Source organism: Carettochelys insculpta, chromosome 10, assembly GCF_033958435.1.
Source record: "Carettochelys insculpta isolate YL-2023 chromosome 10, ASM3395843v1, whole genome shotgun sequence".
NCBI lineage: Eukaryota > Metazoa > Chordata > Testudines > Carettochelyidae > Carettochelys > Carettochelys insculpta.
In genome coordinates, this window is record NC_134146.1 from 47529666 (window position 1) to 47557625 (window position 27960).

Here is a 27960-nt window from a genome sequence, read left to right on the forward strand (position 1 = left end):
AATGACCCCCGCCTGGGGGCCTAGCGTGCTTATAACAATCTTCCAGCCCACTGAAATGAGAGAGAGCCATTCATGCAGCACACTCACTAGCCTAGGTTGCTGCTCACTGCCCTAGGGTGACCATTCTGAGGTGCAGGCTGACTAGGATATGAGAGCGGCCCTCTGGCTCACGTGGGGGTAGTGGATGGCCAGCCCTACGCAGGAGCCTGCACGTGGGAAGCGCTGGACCACTGCAGCAAGGGGCCCAGAGTACGGTTGGTGCAAGGCGCTGGTGGGGGGCGGGGGCACAGCCTGCGGTGTGAGCCCCATGGCGGCAGGGGGCGGGCTTGCACGGGTGTGCCATGTCCCAGGACAGCGGTCCCCGGGCGCTGCGACTCATAGTGCCGCCGGCAGGGGACGCACCGAAGCAGCCTCTGCGGCGCACAGGCCGTTGCCGGGCAGCGCCCCCTTGCGGCCGAGGCCCGACGCTGGAGCTCCGCGCCTGCCGCCTTGTCTGTCGGCGACGTCAGCCGGCTGGGCGGACACCTCAGCCTCCTCCGCGCAGCCTCCCTTGCACCGGGTCACGGACGCCGCCTCCTGATTGGCTGCGGGTGCCGTCGATCGGGATCTAGGCGGCGGGGCGGTGCTGGCTCGGGGCGCGGCGATTGGTGGGCGCTTCCAGGGGCGGGGCGGGGCGGCTCCGGGCCGCTCGGGTTGGTGGGCGCCGGACAGTGGCGGGTGCAGCGTCCCGAGCGCCGCTGTCTCCCGCTCCGCGGTCGCTGTCCCGGCGAGGCCCGTGAGCGCGCTCAGCCCCCCCCTCCCCCATCCTACCGCCCGGCTCGGGGTCGCGGAGCGGAGCCGCCGCGGGACCATGTCGGCCCAGGACGAGCGGGCCAAGGAGATTCTGAGGGGATTCAAGCTGTATCCGCCGGGGCGGGGCGGGGCCGGTTCGGGGGGGGGCCTGGCGCGGAGAGCAGCCCCCCCGTGATGTCACGGAGCACCCCTCCCCCGGGTTGAAGAGTGGGTGGCAGATCCCGCCCCCCCCCCCGGGAGCCCCGTAGGGCCCCCTCCAGTGGGGGGGGGGGCTGTGGAGAGCGAGACGCCCCCCCCCGCCCCCACGCTTGGCTCTGTCTCCCTTCGTTCCCTGAGCCGGGCTGCGTTATCCCTTCGGTGTTGCACGGTGGGACAGGAGCCTCCCCCAGCTTTTCCCTGGGGGCTTGGCAGCTTGGGGGAGCTGTCCAGGGGGTGCCTGCTGCAGGACAGCGGGTAGGTCAGCTGGGAAGGAGCGGGTGTGCAGGCCTTGCTGTGCGCCGGGGCTGCGATTGTACGTTTGGTTCCAGCTCTGAAAGCAGCCCTTGGAAGAGGAAAGTAAGAGCAGGCTAGTGCATTCCTGTGAGTCCTGAGAATACCGTGGTCGTGTCCTCTGAACCCTGTCCTGTAACTTCTTTCCCAGCCTTAAATTTTAAATCTCTGCTGCAACTTAAGGATCCAGGCCTGCTAAGAAAGGAAACACCTACTTTCAAAGTCGGAGAGCAATTTAAATAAGTACCTTACTACTTTGGTTGACCAAAATGTTCCTTCCTCTCCTGCCTACTTGTTGGTGTGATATGGTATGTCTTGCTATTTCCGCGGTGCTTGTTGAGTGTAATCACTAACACAGCATGTGTTGTCTTCTGTGGGACATGCTGAAGCTTATTTTAAACTTGGTTTTGCTTTATCTAATTATGAGCAGATTGTTGAGTAAACCTGGGCAAGAAGGAGAAGTGAGTTGCTGGATTCCTCACCTACCCAGGATTTTAGTAAAGGGTGGAAAGATCCCATCAGAAAGGTAGTATGTGTGTGAAAGGAGTAGGCGAAGTAGGGTAAGCTTATTTAAAAAAGGGGGGTGGGGAAAGCAACTTTAAAAAAAATTTTTTTTGGTTTAATCAGTGTTCAGTAGGAGGGTGCTGGTCTTGTCACATCTTTGGGCACTAGTGGAAACCTTAGTTACAGATCAAATCCAAGAGAGCAGACGTAGAAGGAGCATCTGCTATGATACTGTGGTGTTTTTGGACATTTTGCTTGCTTAGATTTTTGCTGCATCGATTTGTATATAATCTCTAAAGCTGTGGCATGATGTTCTCAGTTCTTCTATGTATTATTTAATCAAATAGTTGCCATCAGAGAGCATAAGCAGATGTTTCTCCCTGTGGAAGTATGAACTTTTCCCCTCTATTACAAGGAGTTATCTGTTGTGTCCAGTCAATCTTTTGAAAAACATTCTATATTTCCAGAGTAGCAGTGTTGGAAGTTCTTCCTTGTATGTACAGCTGTGATGTTTCAGTTGTCGAGAATATTGTTAATAGAAGGCTGAGAAGTTCAGACTATTAGAGACAATTAAACTTTTGACAAGTTTAAGCAAACGGGTTAGACTCTTCTTTATTTCCCACTAGCTGAAGACTTAAGAAGTGCCCAGGATGTAAACTCGAGCTGCCAGTTTTTTATTTGGCCCTCCAGCTTTTGCAGGCTAGGAAATTTAAGGAGCAGCTGTATTTCAGTGATTGATGAAATAATCCCTTGTGTGGAGTTGCTCAGTTAAAATAATAACCTTTTTCAGCTTTAGCAAGGGAAGATGCCATGCAAATGTATGAGACAGTGAGGTGAGGCAATATCTTTTATGACATCAATTTCTGATGGTGAGAGAGAAGTTGGTCCAATAAAAGGTACTTCTTCACCCATCTTTTCTCTCTCTAAATTTTAGGTCTGACACAGCTGTATTACTATTGCATATGCAAATATAAAATTAAATTGTCTCCAGCAGTTGGTATAGGACTAGTGTAATTAATTTTAACACATATTATGGCCCAATCTTGTAGCCTAATGATACTGGTGAGCACCAATATATGTGAGCAACACAAATTAAATTTTTACTTGCTCCCTCAAAGTGACAGGGTCTTGGAACATTATAGAAGTTCAGTCCTGATGGAAGGATAGATAAAAAGCAACTATTACAAGGAAAGTGATGTCTTTGACATTAGAAAACAGTGGTTAGATATTTAAAGAAGCACTATCTAGTCTTCCTTTGTGAAGTTACTATCTGACATAATAGCTAGATGTCAGGGAATAAAGGCTTGAACAAGTAGGACCTTCTTGAAAGATTTCACAAGTGGAACTTTTTATGAAAAGGGAGAGTTAAAGTTATTGAATCTCACTACTTGAAGAGCTGTCTTGAAGAGACATCAGATAATTAAAAGAATGCATGTGGGTGAGCAGACGTTCTTCATCCCTGAGGAAAACGTTGAGGCGTTACTCCCTGCACAGAGGAAACTACTCATGCACGTAATGTGGTGACATTTGGTAGAGTGGCCAAATGCAATATTTGATCAGGTAAAACTTAGTATTTCCTCTTTAAAAAGTGGTCAGATATTCTAGAAAACATGTAAAAGAAACACAAAGTGGCTTCTGACTCAGAGCAATTTGTGTTACTCTTGTTTGCTTAATAGGAAGAGAAAAGTTCTGAAAGTGTGTGCTCTAGGAGAGATGGCTACATCTCTCTTTTCAGCATTGGAGGGAGAATTAATCCCTTTGTTTTAATGGAACCTTAAAAATGTGTACTTTTCAAACTAGACTTGCTTTTGACATGTTAAAACTGGTATGATGAGACCTAAGACATCCTAGTTTCCTTTATGCATGAGATGTGTTAGAGTAGGGAACTTCATTGGCATAGTAGGCTTCTTAAAACTCTTGCTTACTGTAACATAGAACAGGTATGTTAACTAGGGGTCTACTTTTACCTTCATAGGTAAAATTTCCTCAGTGAGATTCTGTTTACCTGTGGTTCTTGGGAAAAGCCAAATGCAAGTTTTCCAACTGATTGCAAACAGGATTCTGTGGAAGTTAAATTATTATAGAAATCTCCCTAATTCAAGTGGCTGAGGCATGATTTCCTTCCTGTATGACAGTAGCACAGAAACATGCTGTGGGTAGAGTCCATAAAAACTCAAGCCAGAAGTATCTGCTTCAGTCCCCTGCAGGCCTGTATTTGCTGTTTTATTTGTTTCCAAGCTTTTTGAAATGCTGAGTATTCAAGGGGACATGGATAATCGCACATGTATGTCTCAGGTATTTACATTACATCGGGTAGGCACCAGCTGCACTATCTGAGTATGACTTGTACAGCTTGTGGGTTGGTACCTTGAAAGAGATGGGAAATCTATAGCCAGAAATCAGTTAGTCTAGTTTCATTTGCAAGAGAAAATGAGCTAACAGCTTAGTCTGTGCATGAATTCTTTGAAGACACTTCCCAATAGGCAATAATCCTGTTATACTTACAAAGTGTATCTACAAGGTAGTCATTGCTTAGGAGAGCAGTTCAAGACATTAGTTCTACAGGTAACTGAGGAGCCATACCTGCCAAGACCCCAGTTCTGCAAGTGTGTGTGCACAAGTAGTTTCATTGACTCAAATGCGTAAAGATAAGCCTATGCCTAGGCCGTTGCAGCTCAGTGCTTAGTATCATATCAAGCTACAGAACAGACTTTGAGGGCACTAGTATTTCTGGAGAAGAAAGAGCTTTATGGGCCAACTTGAGTGCACCCTTCATATTTATCTGACCCTTGTTTACCTGTGTCACAAAAAAAAATCTTTCAATATTTGCTCTACCATCTTATCATTGGAACTAGTTTATATCACTAAATTTCAATGTCTTTGTTTAGCAGCCTTTCCCATACAAGAGTAGAGAAATGGAGGAAGACTCACTTTCCTGTGACTTATGTCCCAGTAACTGAACACCTTCTTTAAATTGGTTTGTATCACTTCTTGGTAATTTGGAATCTCTCTGTGGGTTCCCTCCACATATCTGTCTAATGTAAAGTACCCAAGTAATAATGAATTGCATTGGAGAACTACAAAAGATTGGTTATAGTCAAATTTGGTTCAAGTACCATATACTTGGTTTTTTAGTGGCAGCTTCCATATTGCTAATCAGATGCGTTTGGTCATAGTCTGTGGTGGATAATATATGTTTGATTCTTAGGGCATTTTCCAATTGTGGAACAGCCCATCAGTGTGTCCCGCATTCCCCAAATGAGCTAGCAATCTCCTGCCTTTACCTTCATTTTCCTTGGGCAACAATGTGCAGGTTCTTGGCATCAACAGCAAAGGAAGTGCCTCTTGGGCATACGTGGATTGGGGACAGGCTGCTTCTTTCTTTGCACTGTTATTGCTGCCTGGCTCCCAATTCTCATGCCATTGCCTGCTACCCCAGGGAGGAGAACAGCACCATAGCAACACAGAGGAAGTGTCTGGAGCCAGTGAGCAGTCAGTCAGCAACTGGGTAGAGATTGCAGTGTGGGTCTGGAGAGAGCGGTGGGGGTCAATTGGGACTGTAGGAGAGGGCAGGGCTGAAGGTCTTATGGGGAGCAGAGGTAGTGATAGGTACCATTCCTCCCCCCTGCTCCCCAAAAATAAAAAAAGATAAACCCCGTCATAAGTGACCATAGTTCTTCTCCTGAGAAACTGCTCTTAGTAATGTCTTAATCCAAAAGAGTAAAAACCCTAGCTTTGTTTCATACGTTGGTTGAGGTTTCTAAACGTAATTACGTAAGGTGCTCAATAGCAAGCAAAGATGGCTAAAGATACTCTAAACCTTCTTTTGTCCATGTACAGCAGTATTTTTATTTACTTGTGCTAAGTGCTATATAAACAGTTATGTGTATGTGTTTGCTTTTGAGGCTGTTCAGCATGCTGTCAATGTGTAGACAAACACACCAAGACTTAAGGAACAAATACTTGTTCTTTTTCATTCTATTTCAGGGACTCCACGCAATTCCCTCATGCATCTCCCTCTCCCCGTTTTTCCCTCAACCATGTGCTTGGGGGTTCTGTCAGTTATTGCTTAACTCAGGAAAAGGGCTTAATGCTCCCTTGACCTCCTTCCCCATCCTCATTTTTCCCATGCCCCCGTGCCCTGGGTTTGGTGTACCTCCATTCCAATGGCCTGCCCATTCTCCTCTTCCCCATGGCTAGGGCTATTTGTCCTCATTGTTTCCACCCCGTGTCAAGGGGATGGAAAGAGAGAGGACCCTATGCTTCCCATCACTGTTTCTTCTTCTTTGGAAAAAAATCATTCAGGGACTCAGACTATTCAACTGTATTGGTAGGGAGGGCAGAGCTAATGTGGACGTATTGTGCTGAAAGGTATTTAAAGACTTATTTGATCTCTAGACAATAACAGACCTCCATTTTCCCCTTTCCGATGTTTGGATTTTCACCATGGGCAGGAGGGAGTTGCCCACTGATGGCTAGAACGTTACCTGAAGGTTGCAAATTAATTTTCGGCAGCATTCAAAAGTTATTTGTAACACCCAAACATAGAAATTCTGTCTAATTGAGCCTGTTACAATGGCTCATATGTCTTTAACAGTGTTTGCTTTCCTTTATGTGCTTGTTTGGGCTTTGTAAGTGGGAGTGATAAATAACAGTGCAGTGACCTTAACAACCTTAACTGAGTTTTGAAAGTAGATTATCATCTTGAATTTCCCAGTTGTTTAAGAAAACACCTAGAGTAGATAATTTTTGAAATTTAAAGAGAGATGGGTCATTAGGTTAAAGAAGAGTGGGGAGTACTGGCCAAGGTAATTATGGGTTCTGTGGTGCTCTGCCTGCTTCATTAAAAAGATGAGCGCATTCTATATACAGCCAAAGCTCTGCTACATATAACACTCACTTTGCCTTGGCGCTTTTGAGTCAGTCTTGTGCCTTCCAAATAGCAGGTGTCTTGCTTCCATCATCACTGATGCCTAACCCACTAGGCCGCAGTACTTCCCAGACTACTTAACATCTTTTTGGACAGTCGTTCTGCTTTTGTACCTACATACCACTTTGTCATCTATAAGTGTCAAAGTATTTTACAAAGGTGAGCAAGTTTATATTCATGACACAGTTCTCCTAACTAAATGCAGGGGGCCAAATCCTGCTCCATTCAAGTGAATGGCGAAACTCCTGTGGATGTCAGAGCCTGGGATTTGATGAAGGAGTTTCAGGCAATGTATACAAGCACTGTGATAAAATACAAAATATACCACTTCTAGTTCCAGCTTTAACGTTTGTTGATAATCTGTTGTTTAGCTCACACAGAAAACAGATCTCTCCACATTTTGCGCAATTATAGATCCAGAGGCATACTGATGACAAATGTTGGAACAGCAGTTTTACCAGAATCTAGGATATCCTTTCACTTTTTGAAAGTTAGCCAGGCCTACTTCCAAGGAAACCCAAAAAAGTTTTGGTCTTAGGCTACGTCTACGTGCCATTCTGCCCATAGCTGGCAGACATATGCAGCATGAGCTTCTCAGGATTGCAAATAACGTACTGTTTGCATACTCCAAAAGCTCATTACCATAGATAGCCCTGCGAGAGTTCAGCATGAGCAGAAGGGGGTGCTGGCACTGCAGAGGCCATGCAGACATGCCTCTGCTGGCTAAACCCCCCTCTGTCACCAGTCCCTTACATCCACACGGCCTCTGTAGTGCTGGCACCCCATTCTGCCGACGCCGAACTCTTGCAAGGCTATGGTAAAGAGCTTCGAAGTGTGCACATGACGCACCATTTGCAATCCCAAGAAGCTCATTTTGCACAGCTCTGCTGGCAGCGGCGCTGGGCAGGGCGCTTGGTAAGCAGAGCCTTAATGAAGCTTACTGTCCATATGATAGTGATTACATTAACTTTTCCTATTCTGCCCATTGGAAAAGGCCTCTTGCATTGGCTAATTATCATCTATTTCAAATTTGGTGATGCGCTATCACTTGTTGGACAGTAAAGTTTTCTTTTGAAATGTAAGTGGTCTCTTCTAAAGTCAAAGTACTTTGTTTAAAGGCTTCAGAAAAGATCTAGTTAATGACATTAACCCTGAAAGCTGGAACATGAGGGCTTTCTAGGTGGTAGGTGGGAAGAGCATTACAAGCAATTGCTTGCCACTGTAGCAATAATGGCAACTACCTTTCCAAAACAGGACACATTTGAACCAGACAGGGAACCTTAATTCTTCCATCTTTAAAACAGCTCTGTTACCTGCCTGTTACAGAAATTATTTTGAATTTCTGAGATGCATTCAGCCTACATAGTACTGGTTTCTTTCCCTACTAACATCCATGTTACAAGTCTCTGAAAACAGAAGCAGGGTTATGTGCAAGTCAAGAATAGCTCATAACTTTAACGGCAATTGATCCATGAGATTTTATATAGCTATATATATATTACACGTACACACACAAAGAGAGAGAGAGAGATACAAATCTCATAGAGCTGGAAAGGACCTTGGGAGGTCATTGAGTCCAGTCCCCTGCCCTCTTGGCAGGACCAAGCACCATCTCCTCCCCCCTTTTTTTTTTTTTCCTCTAATCTATTTGCCCCAGATCCCTAAATGGCCCCCTGAAGGATTGAACTCAGCTCCCAACTCTGGGTTTAGCAGGCCAGTGCTCAAACCACGGAGCTATAAGAACATGAACTGCATGGGAAACCAAGCGTTAGTTAGTAACCAGCTTTTTCAGAGCTAGAAGGATGTGGGAAGTGTTAGTAATAATGTCAATTAGTTATCTGTAATTTCTAAGTCTGAATTTTATTCAAACTTTAAAAATTTGGTATGAAAGGGGTTTGGTTGTGCCAGGAAAATGGGATATGCCTGGAATGGGATTGCTTGTCATAAAACCACACTGAAAAGAGATAATCACCAGGCAAGTGAAAGGGGCAGGCTAGGGGTGTATGTCCCACCCCTGAAGGGCCCTTTAGGGAGGTCAGAGGTTGTACGAGGACATTGTTGGCTGTTCCCCTTTGTCAGGGAGTGAGGGGAAGAGTGCACAGTGAACTGTATTCCTCACTCTGGCTGGGCAGTACAGGGGGCAGACAAACCTGGAACTGCCCTAACTGGGGGACATGTACTCTTTCCTCAGCCATGCCTGCTGGAACTGCAGCAGCCCAGAGAAGCACTTTTCAACTGGCCCCAAGCTGCTGTGGTGAGAGAGGGTTTGGGGCAGTCCTCTTTCCCCGAGGCAGCCTGCATCTGAACCTCCACTCCTCAGCCCCACCCCAGAGTAATTATTTAAATCATGCTTGTACACTTCATTTTATTTAAAAAAGATTTTTTTTGAGATAAGGACAAGAGCAATATTAGGTACATCTTCTAGTTTGTGCAGTTAATGATTGGATAACATGATTATCTAAGGCAGGTGTTTTTGGCCCCTCCAGTCATTCTGCTTGAATGATTGCTTTTACAGGTAGTAACTGCAGTGGCATTTCTTTATAATTGGTGGCTGGTTTGACTTGTCTTTATACATGGACATCTGTGAATGGGAATTATTTAAGGAAAATGTTAACTGTTTCTGAAAAGTGACTTCTCAAGTTAATCATGTAGAGGAGGATTAAGGCAGGAGAGCTGCATTTTGTTTTCTGCTTTTGCTTTAACTTTGTTTGAACTTTAGAGACGTTATTTTACTTCATTCTCCCTTTTCCCTTTCCGTCTGGAAAGTGAGGATAATATTGTGGGAGTTGTGGCTTTGTTCATAGTCATAAAGAGTGGAGCTCCTCCAGTAGAAGGAGATAGAAAAGACAAATATTTGAACCTAGATTGGCACCAAGATACCTTAGAAATACCTTGTATAAATGGACTTAACACCCACATCTAGCATCTCAAGGCTTATTTCTGGGCTCCTGTATGGAGGCAAAAAGGAGAATTTAGTTTTAACACTGAACTTTGTAGCTTTCTGCATTTTCCTCTGTCTAAGCTGAGTATAAAACACTAGAGCCATGAGCAGTTTGAGAGCAGAATTGATTCCTCAAATCCTTACCACCTGTAAGTTGTTCAGATGCTTAAAATCACTTGTAGGCATTTGAAGTGGTCCTACTAAATAGCAGCTTGTGTTTACATTTGTGATGCATGTGCCCCCCCCAAGTGCTTGCTATTGAATAAAATCACTTTACACAAATTAAATTTTATATTCTTCATAAGGCCACATTTTTTTCCCTCACTATAGCTTTTCCATTAGCAAGTAGCTGTTAGGAACAAAACAGAAATCAGTTCTCAAATGATTCCAAGATCCTCTGTAGTTAAGTTAACAATATCCTCAACCATTTATTATTGTCTTAAGGTGGATTACGTTGTGTACAATCTCTCTTAGAGAGGATGTACACCAATGAGGTTCTCTAAAATGTCAGCAGAAGCCGAAGTTGAATGTACCCACTGAAAGACATTTAAAACCTTTATTGAGTTGACTACTTGCATGATTTTAAGCCATCAGAAGGGGTGATTATTCCAGAAGGAGGGGAGCATAATAAGCTAGAATAAGCAAGATTTTGCTTAGTTTTACTTGACCTGAAAGTTTTTAGAAAAAAGTTACATGGGATAATGCAAAGCAGTTATTCAAGCATGTGGTTTTGTGACAGCCATGTATTGAAAGTTAGTAAAAATAACTTTTGAGCAAGACCAAGTTGCTTATTTAAAATTACGATGGTACAGTGTATAACACTCTTAGGCTGTGTCTACACTAACCCCAAACTTCGAAATGGCCATGGAAATGGCCATTTCGAAGTTTACTAATGAAGCGCTGAAATACATATTCAGCGCTTCATTAGCATGCGGGTGGCCACGGCACTTCGAAATTGACGCGCCTCGCCGCCACACGGCTCGTCCTGACGGAGCTCCTTTTCGAAAGGACCCCGCCTACTTCGAAGTCCCCTTATTCCTATGAGCAGATGGGAATAAGGGGACTTCGAAGTAGGCGGAGTCCTTTTGAAAAGGAGCCCTGTCGGGACGTGCCGTGCGGCGGCGAGGTGCATCAATTTCAAAGTGCCGCGGCCGCCTGCGTGCTAATGAAGCGCTGAATATGTATTTCAGCTCTTCATTAGGAAACTTCGAAATGGCCATTTGCATAGCCATTTCGCAGATTTTGGCTAGTGTAGACACAGCCTTACATTGTTGGTTCCATAACCACTAAATAAATAGGGCAGCAGTCATGAATACCTATGGACGTTTTTAATAAAGTATGCACAACTGACCCAGTCTCACTTTTATTTATCATGAAGTAATTCCAGTTTGGCCCTCTATTGTGACACAGCAGCTATGTGGCCAAATTTCAATGAATGTTATTGCAACATGACTTGGTTTGAAGTACTTATGTTAAACTTTTAACCAGTAAGCATACCAGTAAGTATGAGGTTTACTGGTATGCTTACTGGTTAACTGGCTCTTGCTGGTGGATTCAAGTGGGGATCAGGTGTGCTGGGCCAGCGGACTGGGCAGCAAGACCCCATGGCCATAGCAGGAACTAATGAACATGATCGGTCCCAGTGGAAGGCCGGGCAGCAGGCCCTAATTTAAAACAGTTAGGCAGTTAAGTGCTAGCGTTTAACTGGTTAATAATTTCAACATTCGTAGTTGGGGTGCCCTCCCAAATAGGGTGAGGTCTATGCAAGCTGCTCCTTTTGCCCCACTTGTCTGAGGGAATCACTGACGACCTCTATGAATAGTGTTCTGCGTGATATCCACAGTAGTGTGGATGTTGGTTCATTCAGGCTCTGAGTATCTAGTGATGTGAATTTATCCTTAAACTTTAATCACAACTTGATGCATGCAGGTCTCTCGTAGATTGCTTGCCTGCCTCTTCTTTGCTTCAAAAAACTTTGATTCAAGGCTTGCCTGAGTTAGGGATACACTTGTACAAATTTAAGAAATCCATCCCACCTTAGTGTCAGAAATTTCTAGACAAACTGCTGAATGGACAGTCAGATTATGAAACTTCCATTGGATAAAGCATCAAAGTTTAAAAAAAAAAATTAGGTTGGGTGACAGTCAAGAGCACATACACATGGAAAACTCTATAGGGAGGGGGAGCAAAGATGTAGTCTGTGGGTGGAAAATCAGGTGGTGTGTGTTATTTCCCTGGTTTTACTAAGAGGAATGTTTCTGTTAATGTATTTGCATGGACTGGTGATAATTCCTTATAAGAATGGTGCTCTGTAATGCCCACATGCTTTCCAAAATGCATCCTTCCAAAGTTGAAAGGAGTTTTGTAAACAGCTACAGGAACAGATGGAATAGTTTGCAGCCAAGAAAGTGAGGTGGTAGTTACTTTCTTTGTGACACCATGGAAACTTTTCCATTGCAATTCATGATGTTTTCACTAAAATACTGTGGAGGGAAGGAGCTCAGCACCTTCAAAATTAAATGTTAAAGCACTTTGGGGTATGACCTTTTAATTGCAGATGATCCTAGATTGTCCTAGTTTCTTTTTTTTTTCCTTGACATACGTCTTTTCAGGCTGAGGTTCTTCTCAACCACCATGGGATATGCAGCTTCTGGAACCCAACAGTGCTACTTCTGACTGCCTTGGAGGAGTTCTCTCTTCCCAGGAGTGAGTTTGTGTCCTCTGCAGTTCTGGTCAAGTGTGCTCCTTTGCTCTTGGACTAAAAGGAATTGTGGTTTTCTGCATGGCAGCTCAGGATGCTACTACTAAATTTCCAAATCGATGGTCTTGAGTCATTTCTTGCCAGGGTTTCTTAAAGAAATGTTTAAGTGCTCATGTGTTGCTTATTCCCCACGTGAAGTTATAATCCTTTGTGGGGACAGTCATTCCTCCAGCAACCACTGAAATCTTGTGAATCATTGTGAAATCATAAATAGGATTCTGACCCCACGTGGGGGAACTGGCACTGATGAACTCTTAGAGCCAAAGACCTGGTTCTCCCACAACTCTCATATGACTCTTATATTTTTTAGTCTTTTTTTTTTAATATTATCTGCAAGTTGTCTGTGGCTTTTTGACGACTGTTTCCTTCATTCTAGAGAAGTGCATAGTCTCAATGTTAAGTGTACAAAAGTACCCCCAGCCATAGTATAATATTGACTCATGCTAGTATTTACACTACTAATTCAAGGAAGGAAATTTTCATTTGACATCTCCAGACAGGAGTGATTTGTATCTGCTTTTTCTTCTATACAAATTTTCTTCAAATTCATTAAGCACATTTAAATTGAGCTCTGTTGCGTTATTGTAATAACTTCTAAACAGCTTTGCAGTAGATGTGCTGACCCTTAATTTTGTTTTCTCCTAAATGGAAAAAGGAATTGGCTCACAATTATTGACTGTATATCAGTCTACCCATATGATACTTTAGCTACCACGCTGGTTTTTAAACATTCATATGAGGAAATGCGAGAGTCTCATTATGCAAACTAGGCTGTGACCGTAGTATTAGTCCCCAGGATAAAAAAACACCAGGAGGAAAACTGTAACGCATCTCTTCAAGGCTCCACTCAGCTTCCCAGGGAGGAGGTTCAAGCACCTGACATTGTTGCACACACAGGACCCAAATTTCTTCTCTAGTACAAGTAATAGGTTGAGTGAGTCAGGTGGTTTATGGAAAAAATAGTGTGGGATCACATAATTAAGGATAGTACCAAAATGCATATGGAAAAGGGAACAGAACTGTTTGCATTGGCAACCTTCATTCTGGCATTTCCTAACGTCTGAGTGCTTGATTTTACAGCCATAAAGCCTTAACGTAGATTTTTTTTTTTTAAAAAGTATTTTTATTATTTTGTTGTCTCAAACAGTATTTTAATTCATTTGAGTGGGAATTTCATGTCGTATACTAGATTACTACTTTGCTTGTAGAACTTCAGCCAGTTAAGAGAATTTTACACAAGGTTACAAGCTCATGAAGGGAAGGGTTTGTAATGTAAACAATAGTACAAGCTTAATTGCAGATTTCTTTAACAACAAAAGCTGTAATTATTGCTTGTAAATAAACGTTTATGCATTTCAGCGTTTTAGTGCCTCTGGCTTACTTATTTTGGCCTCAAAGCCAGTGGCTCCTGAGGCTAAATTTTTGAGTGGCAATTCCCAGAAGGTGGTATTCATCTGGGTCTTGATTCTGCAATGATCTCATCACAGGCAGATCCCTATTTAAAGTCGACAGATCTTTGTATAGGTGCTGTACAGAGCTCCTTGTAGGATTGAGGCCTTAGATGATAATATATAAAAATCAGGGAGAAAGCAAATGCAAATCCTTGTTGCTATAGTCTAGAACCGTCCACATGAAAATTAGATTTTCTCACAATTCCAATGTTTTGCTGAAGGTATTTCGCTAACTGCTTTCTCTCTTTTGCAACCGCCTTTCCCCTCTGTAGACTCAATACAATGTTGTTATGATTAACTTGTAAGGTTACTAATACAGAGCTGAAAAAGCAGGTGTTTCTTGTACTTTTAGAATTAAAATCATAAAGAATGGTAAATGGAAAATGGACCTCTTGTCCTTTGAACTCTGGTTTCCTCCTTTTCCTCTATGTATATTGTCTTTTTTTTTCCCTCCTTCACTCCCCTCTGGCTCATGTGTAGCATTAGTTCCTTCATATAATTGCCAGTCGGATCCTTTTCTAGTATACTGCCAAATCTGCCTTTGTTCCCCACTTAGATCTCAGACACCAATACTGTGTTTATGCCACAAGCACAACGGCATATAGCTGTGGGGCAGTAGCTATGCCACTGTATGTCTGGAGTGAAGATGCAGACTGCAGTAATGGAAAGGGGTTTTTCTGTAGTTGTAGGAATTCCACCTCCTGCTTGATAGCTAGTTCACCTGAAATGCTCTACCATTAGTGTAGCTACGTCTGCACAAGAGGTTAGATCAGCATAGGTGTGGTGCTCAAGGGGTGTGTCAGCCTAAGCCTTCACTGTAGACCAGACGTCTAGACTCTTCTTTAGCTGCCCAGCACAGGCAGAATGGTGCCTTGTTTTTCCTTGATGCTGTACAGGGTGGGAGGCTTGCTGGTGAGACTGAGAATTGAATCAATCTCTTATTTTGTTGCATGGAGCCTTTTCTTTGTTACCTTTTTGCTTTCATTATTAAACAACTTTCTTTCTTTCTTTCTTTTTCCACCAGGTGATTTTATTTCCTGTCTTTTTTTTCTAATGCCACAGATACCAGAACGAGTTTTATTTCTTGTTCATGTAGCAGCATCCTGTAATGCCAGCAAAATTGTAAATGGTTTTGAAAATTGACTAATTGTGCCATGTTATCAGAGGGGTAGCCGTGTCAATCTGTAGCTACAAAAATGACGAGAAGTCCTGTGACACCTTATAGACTAACAGATATTTTGGAGCATAAGCTTTTGTGGGCAAACACCCACTTCAGCAGAACGCATCTGATGAAGTGGGTCTTTGCCCACGAAAGCTTACACTCCAAAAACTCTGTTTCCTGTAAGGTGCCACAGGACTCCTAATTGTGCCGTGTCAGCAGAGGAAGCATAAGAAAATGTCATGGTTTTGGTAGATCCCACAAAAATGATTTGGCCTCCTTTTTTTTTTTTTAAAGAAGTTCAAACCTGGAGCCAAACATTCTGGATACTGTCACGCTAATAACCTCAAACACTAAATTGGAAGGTGGCCATTTAAGTTAAGGGGACTGCCAACTGTAGCATATGGGCTATGTCTACACTAGCCCCCCCATTCGAAAGGGAGATGCTAATGAGACACTTTGGGATATGCTAATGAGGTGCTGCAATGAATATGCAGCACCTCATTAGCATAATAGCAGCCGCAGCACTTCGAAAGTGCCGCTTTCGATTGCGTGCAGCTCATCTAAATGGGGTCCTTTTCAAAAGGTCCCCGCACTCTTTGAAATCCCCTTATTCCTATTTAGTTATAGGAGTAAGGGGACTTCAAAGTGTGCAGGGTCCTTCTGAAAAGGACCCTGTGTAGATGAGCCCTGCACGCTCAAAAGCAGCACTTTTGAAGTGCTGCGGCCACTATTATGCTAGTGAGGTGCTGCATATTCATTATAGTGCCTTACCAGCATCCCCTTTTCGAAGTTTGGGGGGGTAGTGTAGACATAGCCATGCTGTATTGTTAGAAGGATTCTAGGGTGGTGGTTGCAGTTGTCATGAAGAATAGGCTTCTGAGGAGTAAATATGGTAGTTGAAGATGCTGTTAGCCTACTTATTTGGTCACATAGGTTCTGTCTGTTATGGCTGTTCTGTGGATGTCTGAGGTGCACGTCTCCCTCATACTCACCTGGTCTAACTTTTACACATGCTGAGCATCTACAGCTGCAGTGAAAATCAGGCTGCTAATTTCCATATGGATACTATATCAAAGGAATAACTTATGGTACAAAAAAAGGGTGGTTTGTTCTCTGCTATGCTGCATCAGCAAGCATGTGACTGTTTGTGTATGTGAACTTCATGGAAGTGCTTGCCGTAGCCGTTTCTCTGGTTCATATGAATTTTTATTTTGTTTGTTAAATGCACAGTGTTTCTGCCAGGGCTGAGAACTTTTACTGTACAACCTCAATGAGGTGAAACCTATTTGTGACTCTTTAATTATATTTCAAGGATACTGAGTCCCATCCTCCCGAACCTCCTGCATTCTTTAGTCTCTTTTTCTGGTCACAGAATAACCGCTCTAATTAAAACAGCATGGGGGGTGCAAAATGCTAAGTGGGGTGAAGCTTAAGATGATTAGGTGGGAGAACAAATGTGCATAAATTCAAGGGAGGTAGAACGCCTGTGGTAAACTGTTTTTAGCAAATCCGAGTATCTGCTGATATAGTAACCATTGGTTCAAATGGATTGAAGTAGACATTTAACCATTGCTGTAGTTTTGAAAAAGACAACAGAGCTTTGTTCAGACAGTATGATTTCTGGTGGAGTAGTTAGATTTCACTTCTGTGATAAACAAAAGTCCTTCTGGACTAATTAACTGTAGTCTGCAATTCCCTTGAAGGCTGCAACTGGCATTTGCTGAAAAAGCAACTGAAATACTGACTTCTTAAAGAGTACTTTTCAGAATTTCATTTCTATCTGTAACTTATTCATGTTATTTACTGTAGAAAACAAACTCATATCTGGAAAAATGATGCTTTGATCATGTGGCATACTTTCCCAGTTGGCATGTAGAATTGTAATCCTGCCTTTGGGGTGTATTCTCTTTCTTTATGCCAGATATACCACTTCGGGTGGGAGAAATGGAACTAATCTACATGAAGGATTGTTGCACAAATATAGATACACTGCTGCAGAGCTCCAGCATAAATGTTCTGCATTAATGTAAAGTGGGGTTTGCATTGGTACTTTTTATTCAGATTTCAAACAACTGGTAAGTGCACCAGTGCAAAAATCCCTAAAGTAGTTAATCCCTTATCTAATTCTATTATTGAGGGATGCTCAAGCCCCCACTCCACAGAACAGGGAGGATATAGACCATGTCATGGCTTCTGAAAATGCAAGAGGAGTTCAGTCTTTGAGTCCTTTCCTCTGCTGAGACTGATAGCAAAGAGTGCAGTTAGTGCCGATTTTTAGAGGTGACTTCTGTGAACTGAACACCTGCCTACTAAGAATTGGATTAAGTCTTGGCAACTCATTTCTTTCAATCCACCAGTCTTCTGATGGCAGTGACTTAGATTATTACAGACCTGGTTTTGATTTGAAGTGCTCACTTAGGTATGCAAGGTTCCATAGCCAAGTGAAAATCCACTTGAGGCCCTGTATCCTTTCCACAAACTTGCTCTTCTTTGAGGGCATCTGTGTATTCACACTTTTGGGACTTGTGCCACTGGCGCTAAACTGCAGAGCTGCCATATCCTTGGGAGGTGACGATGTTAAATCACCCTACTGTAAGGGAGTGTGGCTTTGGCCCCCTTCAGTATCTTTGCTATTTGGGGTGGTAATGAATGGAACTTGCCTTTCTATCCTCAAAAAAGATCTTCCCTTAGTTCAGTTTATTATTATTTTCTAGTGGTTTTCAAAGAGCAGGGTAAGATAAGTTAGCATACATAGCTTACCCTTGTCCTGGAGTCGTTGGCCTCTCACTGGGACCAAGTTGTGCCTCAAGTCCTGGAATGGCTTCCATAAGTGTGTCTCCTGCCTTACACTCACTTGACACTTGGTGCCCACATCAAGCACCTTCTGTTTTTGAGTAAGACTTAGGCCATAACCGAATGTGCAGTTTGCTGCCCCTTTACTCTTTGCGCTAAATGGGAGATACTCTTGAGGGCCCAGGCTCATATGGGCTCTCAGTGACTACAGCCTGATACTCCAACAGGCCCATGTAGGATCCTGAGACCAGCTCCTGTGACAGTTACAGACGCAGAACACAAGAAACATCTTGAGCCACAAGTTGTATTGCAATATGGCCAGTTGTCTTGATCCCCAAAATCATGTTCCATGCAAAGCTTTTTTTACACAGACATTGGCATCATGACTGATGTTTTACAAAAGAACTTCAGTGCCGTAAGGCTCGCATGGTAAACCGGTAACTCCTACCTCTTTTCAGTAGCATATATTCAATGGGAAACAAAAGGCCTCAGAAATAGTTATCTGATGGGACTTAGTTCCTTGTCCAACTGGAGTAAGTGCCAGCTAGTTCACCTGTGATTGATTGCCTCCTGGCTAGAGGGGGCAGAGCTGGTAAGGACCATTACACACATGAGTGTTGTACACAAGTGGACAGAACTCAATAGGGAAGGAAGTGCAGGGGGGATAGGAAGAGGAACCTATAGGGAGAAGATCAGGTTCCAGGGAGTGACCTGGGTTCAGGCTTAAACAGGAAGGAAGCCTGGTAGGAGGGAGCAGTTTAGGCTCCTGTGGGACAGGTCCTGAGCAAAGGTCAGTAAAAGTCTGAACAGTATGCTCTTAAGATCTGGGAGTTAAGCAGGGTCATGAAGAGGTGGCATACGTTACTTCCTGTCTAAAAGAAATTAATCTGAGGTATCTTAAGGAGACACATCTCTGTCTACCACTTCACAAAAAACAGGCGTGTCAAGGTAGATGAGGTGTCTGAGTGTACAAGAGTCTCATGGAAACATAAATACTGAAAAGTCAACCATCTGACTAGTGCATGGTACTTTTGAGCCTACAGTTAGCTTAGATAGACTTCACATTCCGACTCTTATGCATTGTATGTGTTGCAAGGAATACATCCAATGTCAGGTATGATGTAAAGGCTTTTTTTTTTTCTTTTGGGGGGGCAGGATAGGTAAAATTACCAGGATTAGATATTCTAATGGCAGTCGTTGCTAGACTGTTTAACTTAATGACATCATCTTCTGGTGTGTAGAAAGAAGAAATGTGGGGGTGTGATAGTTTTTAGGGAACACTAATACTGTTCCATCAGAATGAGCTGCAGGAAGTTCCCTAGATCCCGATGGCACTTGTCTCTCTTTGATAAGGATTTTCCTTTAATAAACTACAACATGGACTTCTAGTTATTTTCAAAGTATTGAACAGTCCTTAATAATCAAAACTGTCATATTTAATACCTGTGCATTTATTTTCAATGGCATCTTTAGAGGTTGCATAGATCATCTTGCCTTTCATGTACATCGCTTCCAAGGAGACTGACCGTCCCTCCTCAGCTTCTCCACAAGTTTTGCTGGTGAGAGGCCAGAGACAGTATCTTCTAGGAGGTAGCTTTTGTTCTCTTTTCCCATCACAATTGCCACCTGTTGTGCCAGTCTGGGCTTGGGATGTGCTGTATCTAGACCTCCAAGAACATGGCCTATGGAACACCTGGGAGTCCAGACACTGTGTCATCATGCTGGACCTCAAAGCAGTGTAATGAGCCTTTCACCGATCCTGGCAGCTTCATGTAATACAGGAATGTATGGCTACACGATGGGCATGAACTGCTTCAACAAGCTGAAAGAAGCTTCTTCCTAGCTCTTATATGTAAGAGGCAAGAAAACCGTGTGCTGCCTCTTAAAACAAATCCACTGAGTAGCTTATTACCTTGCTCGGGCAGATTTACTTAGCAGAAGGGTTCAGCATCATCACGCAGGTGGGTCTTGAAATCATCATGACCAGCACACTGTTTCACCGGTGGGCCACCCAGTAGTATACCTCTTCTCATCCAAAGGAGACAGGAAGCACCAAGCATATTGTTACACAAGATCACACGAAGACAAAAGCTCTCTGTGATACAGTTCCACTAGACTGGCACCACCATCTTTACTCCCATCCCTTGATATTCAGTCATAAGGAAGATCAGTTTATTACAGAAAAAAATCATTCCAATAGCTTCAGTGTGGTCCTATCTACAATGGTATCCAAAACTCATGCAGCTGGCCAGATAGCCATTGTATTTATTGGTGTTATCCTCAAACTTTCTGCATCAAAAGCAAAGGAGGATTCTGCATTTGTATGCACAGACATTCCATGTCACGTGGTGTAAGATAATGTGCTGGACATCTTCTTACGCCCCAGGAAGGAATACATCTTTAAATGAAATAAAAATGGAGATTGGTTACTGTCTGTGCCATTGGTAAATGTCTCTCTCCATTTTGCGCATGGAGGCTGTTTGCCATCCTAGAATACTTTCTGCGTGTTAAGTCTTGGGACTTTACTCTTAACCTCCTTAAAGGTCCACATGTTTGTAATATGTGCTCATTACAATCACATTAAAGAGAAACCCATCTTCTTTCAGTCTGTAGTCTGTGCATTGGAATCATAGGATTTGAAGGGACCTTAAGAGGTTGTCTAGTCCACTCCCCTGCACTCATGGCAGGACAAAGTATTATCTAGACTGTCCCTGAAAGTTGTTTAATCTGGTCTTAAAAATTTCCAATGATGGAGGTTCCACAATCTTCCTAGGCAATTTATTCTAGTGGATAATCACCCTACCAACTAGGAAGATTTTTGCTAATGTCCAACCTAAACCTCGGTTAGCTGCAATGTATATCCATTGTATGTCCTATCCTCAGAAGTTAAGAACATCATCTTCTCCCTCCTCTTTGTAGCAACTTTCTACATACTTGAAAACTTATTTCCCCTCAATTTCCCCTTTTCCAAACTAAGCAAACCAAGTTTTGTTCAGTCTTGCCTCATAGGTCATGGTTTCTAGACCTTTAATTTTCCCCACTCCCCTTCTGTGGTTTTTTCTCCTCATCATTCTTGAGTGTGTTGCTCAGATCTGGACACAACAGTCTAGATGAGGCCTAATCGGCATAGAGTAGAGCAGAAGAGTCGCTTGCTTGCTTACAGTACTCCTGCTAATGCATCCCAGACTGATGTTTGCTCTTTTTGTTTTTGTTTTTGTTTTTTTTTTGGGGGGGACATTGTTACACTGACTCATTTAGTTTGTGATCCACTATGAGCCTCAGGTCTGTTTCTGCAGTACTCCTTCCTAAACTGTCATTTCAAATTTTGTGTGTGCAACTAATTGTTCCATCCTAAATGGAGTACTCTCAATTTGTCCTTATTTAATTTCATCCTGTTTAGTTCACACCATTTCTCCACTTGCCCAGATCATTTTGAATTTTAATTCTGTCCTCAAAAATGTTTCCAACCCCTCCCAGCTTGATATCTGCCATAAGCTTCATAAGTGTATTCTCTGTGTTATTATCTAAATCATCAATGAAAATACTGGACAGCATTGTATTCAGAACCGATCCTTGCCAGACACCACTCATGTTCTTCCAGCGTGACAGTGAATCATTGGTAACTACTCTCTGGGAACAATTTGCCAATCAGTTTTGCACCCACCATATAGTAGCTTCATCTAGGTTGTATTTCCCTAGTTTGTTTAGGAGGCGATCATTAACTTTACTAAAGTCAAGACATACAATGTCTGTCACTCGCCCTCCCTACCCCATCCACAAGGTTTGTTATACTGTCAAAGAAAGCTATCAGGTTGGTTTGACATGATTTGTTCTTGAAAAATCCATCCTGACTGTTACCTATCACAGCCCTTTGTTCAGCTTCCAAGACAGGGCAAGGTTGGTTGTTTTTTCTTTTGTTTGTTTGTTTGAAGTGCAGTTATGCTGATCTTTTGTTTTGTTCTTTTGTTTAACTTTGCCCAGGAGGGCCAGAGAAAGGAGTGGGCTCTTTAACCAGCGGGTAGCTCTTGGTTTTGTATTAATTTTTTTCCGCCAAAGCTGGAGAGTGGGTGAGATGGAGGTCTTGAAATAGCAAGATAAAGAGTTTTTACAGGTTGTGACAAGGTAAGGCTGGGAGGGGGTGAGAACAAGAGGGAGAAGCAGGGCTGGCAAACAAGCAGTGTGAGCAGCTGGGGAGGAAGCTGCCCTGGGCCAACTGGGGCCAACTGGTCCCACTTAAGCCTGCTTTTAAAAGAACCTTTTGCCCAGTAGGACAGGGGGAGAGGAGGGTGATAGAAGAGGTGATAGAGGAGAGATGCAAGAGGAGTTTGTCTAGAAGCACCGGAGGAGGAAAGGACTGCTCAGCCGCAAGGGGCTAAAGCCCCTGCCCAGGAGGTCCCGAGATTTGGTGTAAGGCCAAGCGGACTGTCCACACAGGAGGAGCCAATCCAGGAGGGAGAACATGCTGCTGCCGCTGCCAGTACCTGGGGGAGGAATCATCTGGGGAAGTGGCCCAGGGATGAGCTGCGGTGTTCATAGTGAGGGGAGCCCTCCCCCACCACTAGCAGCCACCGAGGGTCTCTGGGCCAGAACCCGGAACGAGTGGGTGGGGCCCAGGTTCCCCCCAGGCCACCATCTCAAGAAGGGCAACAGTATTCTGGCTGTGGGGTTAATGGACTAAACAGAGGCCCGGAGCACAGGAGCGAAGCTAGCCTTGTCACAATGTATAAAGCATGCTCCATTTCATTAAAAATGTTGAAATATGCTACTGTTTTTATGTATGTGCATTTGCATTTATATACTGATTAACAAAGTTTTTACGTTCTACATGTTTTCTTATGTGGGGAAAGTTTGTGGGGTTTTTTTGTATGAACATGAGTGAAATTTTTGTTGGTTCGGATTACATTAGACAGGTTGGGGGGCCCTGCTAATTGCAGGGACTAAAAGGGGGGGCTCGACATAAAAAGTTTGTTCACCCCGTTCTAGATGTTTGCAAATTGCTTAATTATTTGCTCCATTATTTTTCTGGGTATGGAACAGTGCACATGCTTTCATTGTGGTCCAGGTGGAATGTGTGGTAGTGGTTTTGTTCTTGTCCAACTATTTTAATGAGCAGGCTTTCCATACAAACTGTTGAACATTCCATCATTGGTTTCTGTCTTAAGGAACTATGGAGAAGTTGCAGTTGGAAATCTGGGGGGAAAACCTTTAGACTGTTTTTAATAGTAGTAGTAATAATCAGAAAATCCTCTGACAGAATAATTGCTCAGTGTTAAGGTTTTAGCACTTTGATTGGGGCCTCACTATCATTTTTCTTACTGGTTTGAGTAGGTGGATTACGTTATCATATTCATTTCCCCTTCTGGAGGATTCAGAGTATCCGACTGATTTCTCAGCTGAAGATTAGGTACAAACTATTAAAACTTGTAAATAACATATTATGATGATAACCCTGGAAATTAAGAGGCAAGAAAGCCTGCTCATTAAAATAGCAATTAGCAGGCCCCCCAACCTGTCTAATGTAATCCGAACCAACAAAAATTTCACTCATGTTCATACAAAAAAACCCCACAAACTTTCCCCACATAAGAAAACATGTAGAATGTAAAAACTTTGTTAATCAGTATATAAATGCTTGGAATCGGGGCACGGGGGCTTACCCAACTGCAGTGCTTGACATGCACAGCAGTGTTGGGAGCATGCCCTGATCTGCTTTCTAGTTTCTCTTTCTGGGGAGCAGGGTTGGGTGTGGTGGCTTCTAAGCTCTTGACTCCTGCTCTCTAGCTGAAGCACTGGAGCAGGGCAAGCTCTGATGCATTGATCCCACTCTCTGGCTAGAGTGCTGGGTGGAGCAGACTTAGCCCCTGTGTGCCAGTCCTACTCCCTGGCAGGAGCGCTAGATAGGCAGAGCAGGGCATGCCCTGAGCAGAACAATTTAAAGGTGCAGCTGTGCACATTTTTTCTGGAGTTGCTGTCCAGAGTATCTACGCCTCTGCCACCTGCAAGACTGACTGGAGGAGAGGGATTGCTGCTACCCTCTCCCTCTCATTGCCCACCCATCCAAGTGTCCCCTTCTGCCTATCCCCTGCTGTACCAGTGAGTCTCCGGTGCACATTGTTTTGGTATCCATTGCCCTTTTCAATAACACAACCATAGTGTGTCCCAGGGTCCTTCTGCGCATCAAGTTGCTGACTGTTGCTAAGATATTTTTGCTGGATACATACTAATAAAACCATTCTGTGACATAGCTGGAAGAAGGAATGTGCGCCTATGCCAAGGGTGAGGATGTGCAGTCTTTTGCTAACTGATAGAGTTCAGCAAAATTCATAAACGTTCAATATGTAGTTAAAGCAGTAACCTGGGTGGCTGGACTGTTTTGTACTCTTAATAACCCCTTTCATGTTAATTATTTATAAATCACTATAAGTCTACGTGGTGCTTTACAGAGATCCATATTTGTATAGTATATGTATCTGACACGTGATCTACTTTCAGCTGAACTTTGGCATGGGCGACAACCTAAAGGAAGGATAGTATAAAGAAGATAATGCCCTTGACCCAGTAGACATTCTGAGATGGCATCATATTGGTAGTATTGCCCCCCCACCCCCGGAAGTAAAATTAGCCTTCCTCTAACGGTGTGGCCATTGCTTAGAAATATTAACTACAAATGCGGGGAGTTTAATGTACATATGTGTGGTGTACCCTGCATGTGGCAGTGCTTGTAGAGATTATGGCTATTTGGATTTAGGAATAAAACATTAAGGAAGTTTTTATGCCAGATTTTGTCATTGCATGCTTGTGTTCTGATGGCATTATCAGAGGAAATGGATCCCCTGTGGCATCCTTGTTTGCCCTACAGTGGGAATTGATAGAAAATAAGCAATTAAAGCATGATGGTAAGTGCAGGGTTGTTCTGGTTCTGTCTGGAATCCATCATAACATTCCAGTCATACAATTCCAATTCAGTGTTGTGTTGTGTTTTTTTTTTTTTTTTCAATTAAAAATGATAGATAAGGGCTTCATGAAGCTGCTTCTGCAGCATGGAAACTGAGTGTGCCAGATTGTTGGCCAGAAGTAAGCTTTCCCCTTTGTTCCCACTCTAGAACTGGAGGACTGGAAGGGTTCTAGTCCAGTTCCCCCTGCACTCACAGCAGGACTGTGCTTCTTTCCATGTTTTAAAAACACCAAAAATATGAAGATGAAAGGTTATTGACAGCAAATATATTCTAGTCCGTCCTGTTTCTTGTACTTTATCAATGTAGTTTTGTACAGCGAAACCATGAAATCTGGTAAAAGTATTTAAAAATAGACCAGACTGTGGATTACTTATGTGTCAGTTCCATCATCATGCCAGAGGGCAGTATGCATTGAAATCTACAAAAGCTGTTCACAAAGGCAAAGAGCAGATCTGTAGTGTACATGGCATCTATGCATGAGCTAACAAAATATCCTAAGGAACCAAGTTTTTTGGTTTTGTTTGGTGTTAAGTTTTTTCATTATCCTATTATGTCTACGTATTATAAGAGTAACATCAGGAGAGCATTGAAATTATTTATTCTCTTCAATTTCTTATTAGAACAGAGGTCTTGATTGTACATCATGGGAAGTCTTCTGCCAGGAGACTTTGATTTAGAATTAGGCCAGTTCTACAGTAAAGGGGAAGGCTGAATTAAGATACACAACTCCAGCTACATTAATTGTGTAGTGGGTGTCAATGTACCTTAATTTGGGCTTCTGCACTATGTCCACTTCTCCACTACGGGAGGTCACTCCCATTGATTTCCCTTACTCCTACCGAGGGGCAGGAGTACCAGTGCTGAGGGGGACGTCCTGTGAATTCAATTTAGCATGTTCCTAACAGGTGTACTAAATGGAACTTTAACGTACGTATGTGTGTTATGTATTCTTTCTAGCCAGTCTAGAGGACGCTGGCGTTGCAAGACCTGGTTTCTTCATTAAAGAGCTCCCTTTAAGACTATAAAACTGGAAAATTCAATGGAAAAATATATTGGGGCAAACAGGTCTACATTGGTTAAATTAAAATGCTTTGGAAACAAAAAGCAGTCAAGTAGCACTTTAAAGACTAGCAAAATGGTTTATTAGGTGAGCTTTCGTGGGACAGACCCACTTCTTCAGACCATAGCCAGACCAGAACAGACTCAATATTTAAGGCACAGAGAACCAAAAACAGTAAGCAAGGAGGACAAATCAGAAAAAGATAATCAAGGTGAGCAAATCCGAGAGTGGAGGGGTGGGGGGGAAGGTCAAGAATTAGATTAAGCCAAGTATGCAGATGAGCCCCTCTAGGGGGTACTTGGCTTAATCTAATACAGTATACCAAAGCAATGCTAAATTAAGGCAGTTTTCTATTCAGCCTTTCTGAAATGTGACCATTGTAACTGGATGTGTCTACCAGGCTTTTTTTCTCCCCCCGCCTCCCTGCCACAGCCTCCTGAGCAGTGCTGGGATGTGTCAAAATAGTGGTCCCCCTCATTGGTCCTGGATGCACCATCTTGGTGTTGATTGCTGAGACTGCCAGAAGGGGCTGGACCCTACCTCACTCTGGAGATTCCTGGGGTGCAATGCTGGAGGAGAAGGTAGTGAGCCAAGTTCCCCATCATCCCAGGGGCAGTGGGACTCAGGCTTTAGGCTTCAGTGTTGGGGCAGAGGGATGACAGGCTCTGGCCTTGGGACTTTGTGCTGCAGCCCCAGGCTCCAGCCATGTGGCAACAGGCTCCATTCTCCATTTGTGGGGCTTTGGGATTTGAATACCAGACTTCAGGATACAGACCTCAAATATTTTAGGAAAAAATACAAGCCTGGCCACCAGCAAGAGTTGGTGGCCACACTGAGAGGCCGCCCAAAGATTTGTCCAGAAAAGTTGCAAACTGGTATCAATAGGTTCTGACCATGAAGCACAGATCCATGGAATAAGGAGCAAGACATAACTTGAATGACAGCAGTAAAAAGGAAGTGGAGACTGGTTTCTCTTCCAGTTCTTCTTACGCTATGCCTATTAACACTGATTTCAGGATTTCCTGAATAACTTGATGTGGAAGCACTATTCCTGAAGTGTTAATTCTGTAATGGAATGTCGCAGGGCTATGGTTCCATTTGTGAAGTCTTTGTTTTGGTCATTTTTCATTCACCTTAGAAGCATCATTGCAATTAGGAGAAATGAACTATTTGTAATATTTTAACCAAATATATTCGGGAGTGGCCGTGCTCACTGATAGCACCATAGATTAATAGTTGCCACAGCAGTGGTGTTGAGTACCAGGATGGTGCCCCGAGCTGAGCTTCATGTTTTGCAGATGCTGATGAAGTGAAGCTTATACAAGACTGTTTGGACATATTTGTATAGATGACATTGACATTGGTTCAGCTCTCAGAATTCTTTTACGGCTTAATATCTGAAAAGGGCTTACTCTGTACCGACTGGACTCGGGGTGGGTCTCATCTATAGCTGAGTTCCAAAGGCATCTCCTCTTGTCTTTAGGATGTACTTGGTATGCTTTGGTCCTTTTTTAGTTGAAAACATTTTGTTACTCTCAGAGCTGACAGATCTCATTGTGTTTTGTTTGTTCCACTTTAGACCCAAATGGAAAATAATTCTTATTCTGGAATCAGTCATCCTATTTTTTCCCCTTCATATCCTCTATTCATTTACAAGGGATGCTTGGCAATGAATCAAAAATCCACCACCCCTTTAAAAATTACAGTCAGTGGAGATCATTGAGAGAGCCATAACCTGAAGAAAGCTTACTGGCATCATCTCTGCAGCATGAAAGGAGCAGTCTGTGCTACTGCACCAGATGTTCCAGTTGGAGTTTCCATTAGCCCAGGGACCACAATTACTGGGTAGCTAGCAGGAGAGGCAGCATTGTTCAGCAGTGAAACTTGAAACTTTGGATCCAAGAGCCTACTGAATTCTAATTCGTGTTGGCTTTGATTGACTGACTCTGGCAGTGGGCAAGTCTCAGTCTGTAAAATAGCAAGAATAATTGCTTGTCTGGTAAGTTTGTGTTGAGGAGGATTATAAAGTTGGTAAAGCACAGCATAAGTGCTAACTATTAGGCGACATGGTTAGCGCATAAGTAGCTTGTTCAGCATAGGCTGCTTGCCACTATTCCTTCT

At 43.3% G+C, this 27960-nt stretch overlaps 1 protein-coding gene across 4 annotated transcripts in view; it reads left to right on the plus strand.

The window, feature by feature from the left end:
* Window positions 1-683: 683 nt before the first annotated feature.
* Window positions 684-27960, plus strand: part of PDE6D (phosphodiesterase 6D) — a 49238-nt gene continuing 21961 nt past the window's right edge. For 2 of the 4 annotated variants that reach the window (XM_075003904.1, XM_075003903.1), the window contains exons 1-2: window positions 684-900; window positions 12269-12362. In XM_075003904.1, the coding sequence (XP_074860005.1) occupies window positions 12298-12362 (65 nt within the window). In that variant the 5' untranslated portion in view covers window positions 684-900; window positions 12269-12297. The remainder of the gene's footprint in view (window positions 901-12268; window positions 12363-27960) is intronic. The other 2 variants (XM_075003906.1, XM_075003905.1) reach the window with 2 other exon arrangements.